This window comes from Acartia tonsa, chromosome 3, assembly GCF_053477335.1.
Source record: "Acartia tonsa isolate MP-2025a chromosome 3, ASM5347733v1, whole genome shotgun sequence".
NCBI classification, from domain to species: Eukaryota; Metazoa; Arthropoda; class Copepoda; order Calanoida; family Acartiidae; genus Acartia; species Acartia tonsa.
The window spans coordinates 34,171,239-34,186,925 of NC_137262.1; the positions used below are offsets into that span (position 1 = coordinate 34,171,239).

General features: G+C 33.6%; 2 protein-coding genes across 3 annotated transcripts in view; one reads left to right on the forward strand and one right to left on the reverse strand.

The window, feature by feature from the left end:
* LOC145313961 (F-box only protein 30-like) overlaps nt 1–15,687 on the forward strand; it is a 116,206-nt gene that overhangs the window by 2,802 nt on the left and 97,717 nt on the right. The window lies entirely within an intron of this gene.
* Nucleotides 13–15,275, reverse strand: LOC145315221 (glutamate receptor U1-like). The gene is made up of 19 exons (XM_080155259.1): nt 15,222–15,275; nt 14,641–14,731; nt 6,231–6,264; nt 5,823–5,897; nt 5,241–5,338; nt 4,858–4,937; nt 4,126–4,212; nt 3,784–3,828; nt 3,655–3,702; nt 3,298–3,386; nt 3,054–3,129; nt 2,645–2,706; nt 2,411–2,458; nt 2,058–2,131; nt 1,926–1,995; nt 1,373–1,443; nt 875–967; nt 531–570; nt 13–276 (listed from the first exon to the last, which is right to left on the reverse strand). Exons 1-19 carry the CDS (start codon nt 15,271–15,273, stop codon nt 118–120), a joined length of 1,392 nt encoding a protein of 463 aa, XP_080011385.1. The 5' UTR covers nt 15,274–15,275; the 3' UTR covers nt 13–117.

Sequence of the window (15,687 nt, forward strand, 5' to 3'; positions counted from 1 at the left end):
TTTTTATCGAGTTTCTGTCTTAAATAGTCCATTATTTTAATAAAAAAGGTTTTATTACCTATTTACTTTTTAGAAATGGTAGATAAAAAGCAAGGAATAAAAGTTGCTGTGCTTCATTTATTTATTAGATTTCAAATTATTTTTGTTCGAAAATGGCGGATAAATAAGTTTCTGGTGTAGTATTTCTGAAATAAGAATAATAACAGCTAGTATAGATCCAATTATTATGATGATGAAAAATAGCTGAACACTCTCAAATTTCACCTCGGTGTAAACCTGAATAATAACTATTTAATTATTGGAAAATATTCATAGATGATATTCTATTATATTAAAAATTAGATTATTTTCTTAGACCATTAAGATCTCGATTATAACCTAGCCGAGTGAGTTCTCCATTTTTGGAAAGATTCACTTAGCTCCCAAAATGTTGTTAGTTTAGGTATTTTTTGTCACCCTTCCTCTTCAAACTAGATACTATGGATGAAAATACTATAAAAGTAATGTAAATAGGTATATAAAATTAAGACCTGAGGTCCTACACAGTGCCTGTGAACTAGATTTGTCAATCTAAAGCAATTTAAAAATTCAAGTTAATTTATCTTAAAAATCAAAAGTTCCATCATAAACTTTTTAAAAACTGAATGGGACATAAGCTGTTTATTATACTGGTCCCTAAAGTCTTATAATAACATTTTCCTATTTGTGGCTTCAAAACTTTGTGGACCAAAAGTGGATTTTGATTGGTTGGATCATTAAGTTGAGTGTTCAAACGTTTCAACCACTAATTGTAATCTACAGAAGGGGGCCATTTTGTTTATTATAATTGTGGATGTACATCAATTTATTGACCCTTTAGATCCCTGTTTCTTACCTATTAATATCAGGATAGAGAATCTTCTGAATGAGTCCATATTGGTGCATGTGATTTATCAAATCATTCAATGGGGTCGGATCTGTGTCTTGCCTAAATAAGAATAAAAAACTTTTCTAAGAAATAATATCAATAATGGCGATTCCTTGGATGATTGTAACTTTTTGCCTTTGCTTATTTCAGTTATTTATTGTAAAGCCTTTTTGGCAATATGACAACATCCAGAAAAGCAAATCTCTGAAAAGGTAGGACAAACGAATATTTGTAGAGTGTAAGATCTGAATAAGCAGAATAAAAATATACAAGTCTAAACACAATTGGAAATAAATTTGTTTCAAAACTGCTTAAATGCATATTTCATAATCGTACCTAATTGTATAAGAATAGGAAATCATGCAAAGTTTGAAATTTATGTCAATTTAAACTAAAAGAGCTGCCGGACGGACTGACCTCTCCTGATCATAGAAAAGGTTCGCTTTTAACAAGAATTAAACTTACCGTACTGCAAAATAAACATAAGGATTTGAATCTGGTATTCTAGAGAGTGACAACCCCAAATCACAATGGGCCTCAAAAAATATTAATAGCATAAAATAAATATAAACATATTTATAATCTATAATACAAAGTAAAATGATGTCGGTCCGTCCGTCCGTCCGGCTGAAGCTTAAGATCTCAGTAATCACCGAACCGATGGGATTCAGAGTATATTTTATACCTTGTGGTCCTGTAGTGGTTTTAAGCTATTTTCTTGGGGGGTCGGACACCCCCAACCCCATGCCCAAATTTTTTTTCTTATTTAAGGTTTTAAAAAATATAAATATAAATATAAAAATATGAAAAGTTATAAAATACAGAAAATATCTAAAAAATGTAAACAAATTTTTTAAAATTCTCCCCTGAACCTTTAGGGAAAAAGCCGCTAGTGTATAATATGTTACAATGATTGGCTGTGTATGATTTTTTGTTTAGTACATTCACAGCAAAGTCAAACTTTTCAATAACAGTAAGCAGAAAATCTTTTTCTTGCATGGTTAAGAAGTTCACTTACATATTGTTGCTTTAGATAAACATCAATGAATGTCTGCTTTGGAATTGTAGAGGCATATCCTGTTCTTGAACTTAAATAAATTTGAATTATACCTACTTTGTTAATTTTTATAAGTCTTAATATTTACTTTACCTCAGCTCCAAAAGAAGTTGTTCTTCACTTTTCTTTTCAAATATTATCAGGTTGTTTTGTGTTAGATTATATTTCTAAAAAATCAAATGAGGAAAACCTTATAATTAATATAACAGGATGACAATCTGTGTTTCTGCCTGTAAATTAAGACCTCGATAAGACCGATATGATTCTCTTTTACAGTTTATACCTAACTATTTTAGGGAAGAGTTCCCCATCTTCCAAGAGAAATTGCCTCTGTAAAAAATAGCACCCTTAACCCTCCCTCAAATGTCCACTAGATGCCTCTAGAGGCGTAGCCAATAGTAATTGAATAAGTATTAAAAATGATTTGAGTGGACAATTTAATTTACCGGTTTAGCAAGTTCTCCCACTCCTGCATAACCCTCTGAACCTATTATCTAAACATTTAAGGATATTGAAAAATAATATTAAAAAACACATCTCATGTTTTTAATTTTGATGATCAAAAGAATTAGAATATTTTTTTATATACTTTATAAATCTTTAACTACCAAAATACACAATTTGACCATTTAAGTATAATTGCAAATACATGTAGCTTATGATTCATTGATTTTACTTACTGTTACTTGTTTTGACACTAAATCAGAGAAAAGTTGAATTTTGCTTGCAACTCCAGTATTTACTTAAAGTATAGGTATAAAAAGCTAGAAATTCAAAGATCATATGAGTAAATAATATTTAGAATTGAATTTCATGACACATATCAATGTAAAGTTCTGTAGTTAATATTTGAGGGTATTTTGTTTTCACGTATTTTCTGTAAAGCAAGGTGTAACCTTTTTAGTCAATTGCTCTTATTAAGTCAAGCAATTAGATTCTTATTTATGACCAAATGTATTGTATACATATGAAATGGTCATAATTAAGAATGGTTTGACTTAATAAGAACATTTTAGTAAATGGTTATGCCAAAAAATGACCCCCTTATTATTGAAACAGGATCATTTCTGTTCATGTAATGTTGCTAACCTGAAGAAGATGTTAGAAGTGAAGTATAGCTGTTATAAACTAGCATACCAGTTATCAAACACACCAGCAATACAATCTAAAAAGTAACAAGTACAGACAATAATCAATGGTTTCATTATTACTTGGATATTGCTACAAATATTCTCTAGCTTAAATGAAGCAAAAATACCAAATAAAAGCAAAGGATTTGTTGTATCTCATCAGGAGAATTACTAACTTGTTTGATAAATCATGTGATATCTACCTTTTTAAAAGATTTTCTAGGTACAGGCATAATAGGAAGCTGCCAAGCAGTACACATGGATACCTCATACACTATATTTGCAAATAAACCTAAATAGAACAAAATCAATAGAAACTTAGTAAAGAAGAAAAAAAGAAACTTGAAACTGTTAAAAATATTCTTAGCATTCATCGAATTTTTGTAATATAAATAACCACAATATGAATTTAGCTTGTTATTGCTGTCTTACTTGTAGACATATTAAACATTTTTTATTATATTTAATGTGAATTCAGATGTATCTTAAAAATATGCTATCCTAAAACCAATTTGGATACACAAATGAGAAGATTAAGCTGAGAAAACAAATGTTTTTACCTGGATCTTTTCCAAACTTCTTTATAACAGGGAGAACATAGATGATTACTATAAACAAAGTTAATAAATAGTGTTTTATCTGTATTAAATTGACTATTAAATAAAAATTAAGAACTTTTTTTTTCCTACCTGAAGTTATGATAACTAGGAAAACAGCTATCCAAACTTCTAGATCTGAGGCAGTAATGTAATGTAGTTATTTTTTCATTATTTCATTCATTTGATAGATCACCAAAAACTAGCTGAACTGTTTTAGGATAAAGGATGGAGTAAATTTATCAAACAAAAATTTATTTGTCGAGGAATTTCTCAAAAGTGACTTCACAGAAAAAAATCTCATATATGCTTATTCCTTTTTAAGTTGGGTGGATTACTTTGTTGAATATGAATTTCTAGGGGAATGAATCTAATAGTTTTTGTAAAGTTATTCAAGTTTTTCTCTAAATAAAAGTCTATCTAATTTTTTATTACCTAATTGACCAGCTAAATGTTTATAACTCCAAGGTGATATTGTAAAAGGTTCTCTAGCTGATGCAATGTATAAACCACCAGAATTTCCTTTACAGTTATGAACTATTTTTTTCCAGAGCTTGATCTTTAAATCGTTTTTATGGTGATTTAAACCGGGGCGATTCAGAGGTGAACCGAAGGTGCGTTGGTGTTAAGCCACAGCGCGCCTATAAAACATGGATTTTTAAAAGATTTTCGGCGCGGTGTTGTTAAATCGCCTGCGCACTCACTAAAATATCGATCCGCGCCAGTACAACTTTATTACTTAAGCAGTGTCAGTAAGGTATTTTATATAAAATGCCGTGTCCGTATGGTATTTTATATAAAACATTAATATATAATTTATTTTAAAAATAACTATAAAAATGTTTTCACGATAGTTTTGCAATAAAATATTAAAGTAATTAAAAAAAAATATTTATTTATTAAATAAATCACCCCGATTTGGTTCGGCAATGGCACTCGGTGAGTGCCATTGCCGCGCCGGGCCCGCGCCAATGCCCGATTCAAATCGCCCATGCAAATTCGATTTAAAGATTGATATTAATAATTTGATGGTGCGCCAAATGAATCGCCCCGGTTTAAATCACCTATAAACGATTTAAAGATCGAGCTCAGATAAATGTTTGCACTTCGAAGTTTAAATGTTTAATTTTAAATTTATATTCTTCCGGGGTAAGGGGTTATTTTTACCTATTGGCTCAGTATAAGTGAATTCCTTAGCTCTTCCAACTGTGTAGCTAAATGCTGCAGCTGCCAAATCTATTTTCTTTCTGTAGAAAGAAGGGGGAGGTAGATTGTGCTAAAACTCCGTAAGGGTGTGAGTTTTAAGGCTTAAAAACAGTAGTAAAGCGATAATATTCACTAAATATAAATATAAAATTTTGTCTATGGTTCTATATCAATAAGGAATACACATATTTAGTAAATATTATCATTCTACTACTGTTTTTAAGCCTTAAAACTCACACCTTTACAGAATTTTAGCACAACCTTACCTCCCCCTTTACTTTCCTTATCATACCAATGATTTTTAAAGAAAACCAAAGAAAAAAAAATTGAAATGTGGTTCAAACCTGTAAAGGTCCCCAAGTACCCCATTCCATCTTTCATTCACTTTGGTGCCATAGAATCCATCTTCAGGAGTTGAACATTCAAATCTTACATTCATGGTCTAAAAAATATTAGAACATGTTTGTATTTTTAGTGGAAAATAGCTTTAAACAGCTTAGTATATTTCCTGAAAAGCAAAACTTCATTGGCTCATGCAGATTTAAAGCTTAAGACTGATGGATAAACAACATTCTATTTTGCATTATATCATTATATATATTTTAGGGTGGCTCGTCATACAAAAGGTTTAAGGTTAAGCACATAAAACTGTTTTATAACTTTTATTGAAAAACTTTTTTTGATATATGGACTTAGGTTAGGTATGTATTTGCCTTTCTTTTTCCATATAGAATTTGGATTTTATGTAATTTATATTTGCGTCACTTAAAACTGCACATGTTTATCATTATTTAAAAGAAGGTAATAAAAATTGTTAACTGTGACAAACAAGTTATTATGTATGTTATGGTTGTAAATCATTTTTGTACAAAAGTTACAGGGTAAAGGGATATAGATAAATCTATCAGATAGTAGCAATTTTTTACCTTTTGAAGTAAAGCTAGAATCTTGACTAAAGGACCAGTATATGATTCAAAACAATTTGAAGTTAATCCAATACGCTTAAATTAGAAATGTTTAGTAGAAAACATATTGATATTATTTATATTTGAATAATAATAGGTAATAATGAGGGTTATTTTTTTGTGTGTTATGTGTTAGCGTTTAGTCAAATGTGCTTATTAAGTCAAACTGTTTTAAATTATGAACATTTCAAATATACACGTCTGGTCAAATTTAAGAACAGAGGTGGATTCTTAAAAAAAAATTTGCCCCACTAATTGCTTAGTGGGGCAAATTTTGACTTAATAAGTGCACTTGACTAAATACTAACACACAACTTTACGGAAAATATGAAAAAAAGACCCTCTTATTTATTTGATGGTAAACAATACTTTTGAATACTGTGTAGAATTCACCATTCCAACTCTAAAACACAAAAAGATATGTGTAAATAGAATACTTATTTTTTGATTATTTACACCTTACCAACAATGGTTCAATGATAGGGTAAAATAGTGATTACCCCCACAACCCCACAAAATGAAATTTTGAATTTTGAATTTTTACCCCCCCCCCCTTCCCTTACTTACTTACATTTAATTGTTGTACAAAGATTTAAATTATTTTATACCTGTTTGAAAATAATACATAGGTATAAAATGTATTTTAAAAACTAAAGGGTAGAGGTTGAACATAAAACTGTAGCCCAAAAGAAGGTCACAGCACTGGGAGTGTGCTATTCTGTTGCAATGATGCAATACAAAATTTTTTTTGTTATTCCATCAGGAGATTTCCAGGGATAAGGGATAGGAAACCTGGCAATAAATTAGGTCCCGGCTTAGTTTTGAAAGGGATAATGCAACTTTTACCCTTTCCTAATTAAATGACTTCTTTGGCGGATGGCTCCTATTCGTTACCGCCCTAAACCAATAGTATTTGGTAATTTGGGCTTGTTTTGTACCAACCAATACACAGCTGATCTGAAGGCTAAACGGGTCCTGCGGAGGATCACACAACAAGTTGATGAAAACTAGTAAAATATGATGCCCAGGGAACCCAGAAATGGTTTTGGTTAAACTGTATGAGTACCTTCCTTACTATGATTTTTTTTAAATTACTTTTTCTTCAAATTTAGGAAATTTCTGATTTTTTTTTATTCTGAATTGAATTCTTTTATTAATTTTTTCAGTTCATGTGGCACTTGGGGATGATCATATGTGTCCTGACACCTCTTGAGGGGTTCCACCCTCCCTTTCCCCAGGGGCTCCCCCTCCCTTCAACCATTTCTATCTGAAATTTCCTCTACTAAGTGCTAATTTTCAAAGTTAGGAGTCTAATTGTATCTATATTTACTATTTCATAATTTCACTTACATTTTCAGGGGCTTGTGACCCACAAATAAGAAAGGTCATTATCTGGCATGTTTAATTTTTTTCTTCAATTAATACCAAAGAGTTTTTAAATTGAAAAGAAATTTTGAAAAAGCCGAAAATTCAAAAGTGCATATTTCTAAATATGTTTAGAAGAAAATTCTATAACTGCTTGAAGTAAATGGTCTCCATATATAGGATTATCAAGAGAATTAATCTTATATTTTGACCTAAAGATCTTGAATTCATGATGAATAGACTCACCAGCGTGTCCTGACACAACACCTAATCCTCTGCCTTGTAATACAGGGTTGAAAAGTGCTGGTATTTAATGGTAAAATAACACATGCATTTTGATGTGACACTGATTTCAAGACCCATGTATGATATCACTACCTCCTTGAGTAGTTCTTCAACCTTATCATGATTAACAAGCTTAGTGACAAAGCAGTGGCTAACAAGCTTGTCCATGGCTTGGTATGCTCTCATATACGGTTGTACAGGGATTAGATTGGTATCCCCCAGTACATCTTCATCAAGCACTCTGTGAGCTTGTTTAAGCATATCTCTGAATGCTTTCCCTTCAAATTGCACACCGTAATATTCCTTAGCGATAGCATTAAACTTTTATGGAAACTTTACAGCTTGCTTTCTACAACCAACAACTTTAGCATAACCATCCCAAAAGGTGTGATTTACAAACCCCATCATAGCATGCAACTCTTCAACAGGACACTTGTCAAGAACTTTAACATCAGCTTCTTCTTTCAGATGTAAAGCTTCAACTGTGCTATAGAGTTTTTGGCAAACTTCCTGTAGGAATCATAAATTGTGGTATATATATCAAGGCTTTCCTATAAGTTTCCAAATGTTCTTTCATCCCATAGATCTTCAGGTAGATCTTCAGATGTATCTTCAACTGTAGATGTGATCTTTCTGAGAAGAACAGGACAATAAAGGCAAGGAAATGATGCTGATGATGTCCGACTACTCAGACATATTAAGAGAAGCTTATTATCAGCAACAAATAGAAAGCTGATTCTATTAAGCTTCTATTCAGCTTTGTAATAGCAGCCCTAATACAACCTCCAGCATCAGTTACAGCAGCGACTAGTTCCTCTGCGTCTGCATAAATGATTGGTATTTGCACCTTTACACCCTCTTTGTCTTCAAATGTATGGGTCTCAAGCTTGGATAAATCATACCTACTCTTATAACTTCATTTGAATACCCAGACTCTACACAATTCCGACCACCATGAACACGTAACCACTTAGCAATGTTTTTCATATGATTATTGGATATATTGTTGAGATTAGTAGACAAAGTTACTGTATTATTAGAGGATCCTTGTTGTTGAATATGAGACTTAAGCATTGTTGTTATAACCTGCTCCTGTTGCTTTATTTGAGTAGTTTTAATCTGTTTTACCATCAGTGCACCTGGTACTGTGGGTTCTACCTGGTCCCACTTCTTGTTTACATTTTTTACAAATATTTAATGTGGTTTTCATCTTTTTTACTACCTCTTTATTAGGAAGTTTATCAATATAATTAGAGGCAGCTTAACCAGTTTCTATCTCAATACAATCTGAAATAATCCTTTTGTTTATTCTGTGGGACTTACCTGTGAGACAGATATTACAGGAACAAGTTGTATTATAATAGTCATGTTTGTCTGTGGGTCACAAGCCCCTGTAAATGTGAGTGAATTTAACAAATAATAAATACAAATAGATTCCTAACTTTGAAAAATAGCATTAAACAGTTAGGGAGTTGAATCCATTTTTATAGAAGCAGAAATAAATCTATGATTATGGTTTGGACCCTCTAAAACTGTAATCTACCTTTCCACTTTCCCCTCTCTTGGTGAAGATATCTTCAACGCCGATACAATTTTTGAAATGTAAGATTCTACTTTCCCCTCTCTTAGTGAAGATATCTTCAACGCCGATACAATTTTTGAAATGTAAGATTCCACTTTCCCCTCTCTTGGTGAAGATATCTTCAACGCCGATACGATTTTTGAAATTTAAGATTCCACTTTTGCCTCTCTTGGTGAAGATATCTTCAACAAGAGAGACAAAAGTGGAATCTTATATTTCAAAAATCGTATCGGCGTTGAAGATATCTTCACCAAGAGAGGGGAAAGTGGAAGGGTAGATTACAGTTTTAGAGGGTCCAAACCATAATCATAGATTATATTTCTGCTTCTATAAAAATGGATTCAACTCCCTAACTGTTAAATGGAGTAAATATCAGAATGGATGGGGGGGGGGGGGGGTGGGCTATCCCTCAAGAGGTGTCAGAACACATATGATCCTCCCCAAGTGACACATGAACTGAAAAATATTACAAAAAATTTTAATTCAGAATCAAAAAAAATCTGAAATTTCTAAATTTGAAGAAAAAGTAATTTAAAAAAAATCATAGTAGGGAAGGTACTCATACAGTTTAACCAAAACCAGTTCTTGGTTCCTTGGGCATCATATTTTACTAGTTTTCATCAACTTGTTGTGTGATCCTCTGCAGGACCCATTTAGCCTTCAGATTAGCTGTGAATAGGCAACTGGAAAAAACGGGGTAAAGTGCGCATCATAGAAAAATTTCAAAACAAACAAATTTCTGCTTCTAAAATAAAAATAATAAAACATAAATAAGTGATGTTTGATCACAACAGCTTTTTTCAATTCTGCTTAGAGTTACACAATCAGAAAAGGAACCTATAGAAAAGAAAAATTAATGGAGGAATTATTTTTTGGAATGTAAGTAGCTAAGAATTTTAATTTTGTAGCTTATAAAGAAACTATTGTATTTGGACCATTCAAATTTTAAAAATTTCATGCAGAAATGATAACCCCCCTTAAATGAATACAAACACAAAACTAGTTCTATATGTAAATAAAAGTGTACTTTTTTATATCATTTTTATTAAATTTGCTATAATTTATTACACAATTATTTGAGTATTTTATTTAAACGTAAAATTAAGTTTTTGTGAAAAGAATTAAGGGGGGGGGTTTTTAATGCAACCATCTCATAATCAATGTATAAATGGCACTTAGAATTCGAATTTTGATCTCAAATTTTGCATGAGTAGTCCTTGGTAGGTCTATTTTCCCTAAATCGAACAAAAAGTTGGAAAAGTAACGGCTGGCAGCTGGCGGCTCAGCCGTTTAGCCGTTTTTTGCCTATTTTCAGGGCAAATTCATCATTAATTACGTAGGAATCAACTTTTAAAAACAGATTTTTGGTTTAATTCATGTTAAATTATAGCAATAACCATTTTTTAAATTTCTAGTACCAGCTGCTAAACGGCTAGAACCTGCTGAAAACGGCTGGGAGCTGCCAAGAGTATGAAGAGTTGATAGGGTATGTGACATGTCTAGGGGTAGGTTTTTATGGTTGCTGAGCTCAAAAATGCTACCAAAAATAGTGGCAGCCCATCCATATGGCAGCTGGGTAACAGCTGCAGCTCAGCTGGTAGCGGCCAAGAGTAGAATGAGTAGATAGGGCTTGTAACGTGTCTAATGGTAGGTTTTTATGGGTGCTGAGCTCAAAAATACTACCAAAAATAGTGGCAGCTCAATCATATGGCAGCTGGGTAACGGCTGCAGCTCACCTTGGAGCGGCCAAGAGTAGAATGAGTACATAGGGCTTGTGACATGTCTAGGGGTAGGTTTTTAGGGGTGCTAAACTCAAAAATGCTACCAAAAGTAGTGGCAGCCCATCCATATGGCAGCTGGGTAACAGCTGCAGCTCAGCTGGGAGCGGACAAGATTAGAATGAGTAGATAGGGCTTGTGACGTGTCAAGGGGTAGGTTTTTATGGGTGCTGAGCTCAATACTACTACCAAAAATAGTGGCCGCCAATTCATATGGCAGCTGGGTAACGGCCGCAGCTCACCTTGGAGCGGCCAAGAGTAGAATAAGTAGATAGGACTTGTAATGTGTCTAGGGGTAGGTTTTCGGAGTGCTGAGCTCAAAAATACTACCAAAAATAGTGGCAGCCTATCCACATGGCAGCTGGGTAACAGCTACAGCTCAGCTAGGAGGGGCCAATAGTAGAATGAGTAGATGGGGCTTGTGACGTGTCTAGGGGTAGGCTTTTATGGTTGCTTAGCTCAAAAATACTACCAAAAATAGTGGCCGCCCATCCATATTGCAGCTGGGTAACAGCTGCAGCTCAGCTGGGAGCGGCCAAAAGTAGATGAGTAGATAGGGCTTCTGATGTGTCTAGGGGTAGGTTTTAATGGACGCTGAGCACAAAAATTAGTGCCGTCCCTTCTATATGGCAGCTGGGTAATGGCCACAGCTCAGCTGTTTTTTGAGGCTTAAAAAATTGATTATTTCAGTGGAATTAAACTTCTCCCTATTAACATTTTACCTTTTTTTCATGGATATATTACTAATAACTCTTTTTAATTACTGGATTTCACTGTTTCAAGAGCTGAAAACTACCAAAAAAACGGCTGAGAAAAGCTAACAATAGCCAAAAGTACATAACATGTGACGTGTCTAGGGGTAGGTTTTTATGGGTGTTGAGCTCTAAAATACTACCAATAAAAGTTCAGGCCTGTCTATATGACAGCTGGGTAACAGCTACAGCTGAGCAGCAGCCCTTACCATGCTGCCATTTGGATAGGCTTTTCTATTTTTGGGAGTATTAATGAGCTTGGCACCTATAAAAACACCTCTTTGACACATCACAAGCTATGTCTTTACTTATTTACTTTTATCTGTTGGTAACTGTTCTCAGCCAATTTCAGCCGTTTTACAACTAAATCAATACATTGATAAGGTGTTTATACTGAAATATTCAATATTTGGTTATCCTTCAATAGTCCCAACAGTCAATGAGTCTTAAATAACGGCTTACTGCTAAGCTTAGCTGTTACCCAGCTGCAATATGGATGGGCGGCCACTTTTTTTAGTAGTATTTTTGAGCTCAGCACCCATGAAAACCTACCCCTAAACACGTCACAAGCCCTATGAACTCATTCTACTCTTGGCCGCTCCCAGCTGAGCTGTAGCTTTTACCCAGCTGCCATGTGAATGGGCCGCCACTATTTTTGATAGCACTTTTGAGCTCAGCACCCATAAAAACCTACCCCTAGACATGTCACAAGCCCTATCTACCCATTCTACTCTTGGCCGCTACCTGCTGAGCTGCAGCTGTTACGCAGCTGCCATATTGATAGGCGGCCACTATTTTTGGTAGTATTTTTTAACTCAGCACCCAATAAAACCTATCCCTAGACACCTCACAGGCGCTATGTACTCATTCTACTCTTGGCCGCTCCCAGCTGAGCTGTTGCTTTTACCCAGCTGCCATGTGGATGGGCCGCCACTATTTTTAATAGTATTTATGAGCTCAGCACCCCTAAAAACCTACCCCTAGACACGTCAAAAGCCCTATCTACTCATTCTACTCTTGGCTGCTCCCAGCTGAGCAGCGGCCGTTACCCAGCTGCCATATGGATGAGCTGCCACTATTTTTGATAGCATTTTTGAGCTCAGCACCCATAAAAACCTACCCCTAGACATGTCACAAGCCCTATCAACTATTCATACTCTTGGCAGCTCCCAGCCGTTTTCAGCTGGTTCTAACCGTTTAGCAGCTGGTACAAGAAATTTTAAAAATGGTTATTGCTATCATTTAACATGAATTAAACCAAAAATATGTTGTAAGTGTATTTATACTGAAATATTCAATATTTGGTTATCCTTCAATAGTCCCAATAGTCAATGAGTCTTAAATAACGGCTTACTGCTAAGCATAGCTGTTACCCAGCTGCCATATTGATGGGCTGCCACTATTTTTGGTAGCATTTTTTAGCTCAGCAACCATCAAAACCTACCCCTAGACATGTCACAAGCCCTATCTACACATTCAACTCTTGGCAGCTCCCAGCTCAGCAGCGGCCGTTACCCAGCTGCCATATGATTGAGCTGCAACTATTTTTGGTAGTATTTTTGAGCTCAGCAACCATAAAAACCTACCCCTAGACATGTCACATGCCCTATCAACTATTTATACTCTTGGCAGCTCCCAGCCGTTTTCAGCCGGTTCTAGCCGTTTAGCAGCTGGTACAAGAAATTTTAAAAATGGTTATTGCTATCATTTAACATGAATTAAACCAAAAATATGTTTTAAAAAGTTGATTCCTACGTAATTAAAGATGAATTTGCCCTGAAATTAGGCAAAAAACGGCTAAACGGCTGAGCCGCCAGCTGCCAGCCGTTACTTTTTCAACTTTTTGTTCGATTTAGGGAAAATAGACCTACCAAGGATTACTCATTCAAAATTTGAGGTCGAAATTCGAATTCTAAGTGCCATTTATACATTGATTACGAGATGGTTGCATTAAAACCCCCCCCCCCTTATGTCTAATCTTGGCATAAAACAGTTAATTGATAGAATGTAACAGGTGTACGTTTTCACTTATACTTGATTTACCTATTTATTTTTGAATTTGAATTATAGTAAGCAATGATAACAAAATATTTTTAAATTCCATTTTACTCATAAATAAAATGCACAGAACACACCCTAAAATCTGTTCCAGGCCAACCCAATTAACCAGTGTTTCGGAGCCGGGAGCAGCAACATTTTTGGTGGAGCCAGAGCCGTATTTTTTGTTAATAACGGCTCTGGCTCCAGATTAGCTTAAAATGATTTTTTAAAGTAATATTATAATTTGGCAATGGTCTATTTCCATATAATAAACTGAAAAACTATTGTTACTTAACAAATAGACACACATCCTTCTACTTTTATATAGCTTTAATCAAATAAAAGCAAAATATTTTATATTATTTATTTTATTTTATCAAATTAAATAATGAACAAAAATTGATATATTAATTTTAAGGTAGGAGCCGGAGCCGCAACAAAATTAAACGGCTCCGACACCCTGCAATTAACATTAAACAGTCCGAAAAATTTAAATTGGTACAGTAAACAATATGAATTTTTTGAGGAAATAATAACATAATTGAAATAAAAGCCATTGACATATTGGTTCTATAAAAAGTTCTATTTTTACTTTAGACTAGCTACCTGAATTTTATTCTATACTTTATATTCTGAACGCTTATTTAGCTATATTATTATAGTTGATAACGAACTAATGCACCATCCCGTAACTAGTTTTTTTAGGCCTAGGCTTGAAAGAGGCCTGAAATAATATTTTCCTACATTTCCCATCCTTTATCTCTGGAGATTTCTGGCAATTTTCTGCGGCATCTATGATTAGTCTGCATTTCTTTACAGTGCTGTAACTCTTTTTGGGCTGGGGTTTCATAAAGTGACACTTCCGCCCTCCCAGCCTTTATATCACAAGAAAGAAAAAGTATAAGATGTTCAATATTACTTACATGAGCACATTAAATTTCTCTTAGGTCATATTAATTTTACTATTTAAAACTTACCTTAACACAGCACCAGGGAAGAAAATATTTGTCAAATTATAAAGATTTGTAAAAGTTAAAAACATGTCTTCATCAGTTTGAAAGGTTTTTCCTGTAACAATGATTGTTATGGAATAAACTCTAGATTTTACTAACTAAAGAGGTATAAACCTGTTACTATGTCAGATTCGCGACACTAATACCCATGGCGTTTGGACAGAAATGGGAAATTGGGCACCCCTTAGTTATCCTGGGTTGTTGGACCTGGCGTTACAGTTTCTTAGACAGCTCCCTGCCCTTATGAGGTAATTGATGAGATACTATCATTGTTTCTACATTCACTTATTTGATTTCTCCACCTACCCCTTGGTTCTAACCCAAAACCAAGTTAACCCCACCTTATTATCCAAATATTCTACTCTGATATTACAAAAAAAAATACTAGTTTAGTACAATTAACCTACACACCAGAAATATGCCTAAAACTCCTTTTACTTGAAATTTAATATTTCCTGAAAGTTGCATGTTAAGTTAATACAGCAGACACACATCCAACCACTTGGGCATACTGCAGTAGTTATTGCCAATTAATATGAAAGTACCTGAATATGAAACGGAAAACAACAAATGGATAACTAATATTATTCTTTTCATTTTTTTCTAATTTTGGGAATAAATATTTTTAAAAAGAAAGATAAGTTGTTTATTTCCCAAGATCATACTTGTCATTCTGAGAAATAATCAAATAGCCTTTTATGAAAATCACATTTATTACTTAAAGCAATTTTTTAATTTACTTTTAAACAATCTAAAGCCATTTTATTTTCAATGGTATTAAATAATCACCATTGATATTTTTTTATTATTTTAAATCTAAACATATCTATGTGAAATTGCAAAGTACTGAGTGTAATACATAATTGCAATCATGTTGTTTACTATAATTTATCACTATCATGTTATATACATTAAATTGTCATACACAAGTACCTACATCCTCAAGCTTTTTCAATCAACTGATATGTTCTGTCATTAAAATAGAATTGTTTTTTTGCTTGACAATTGGCA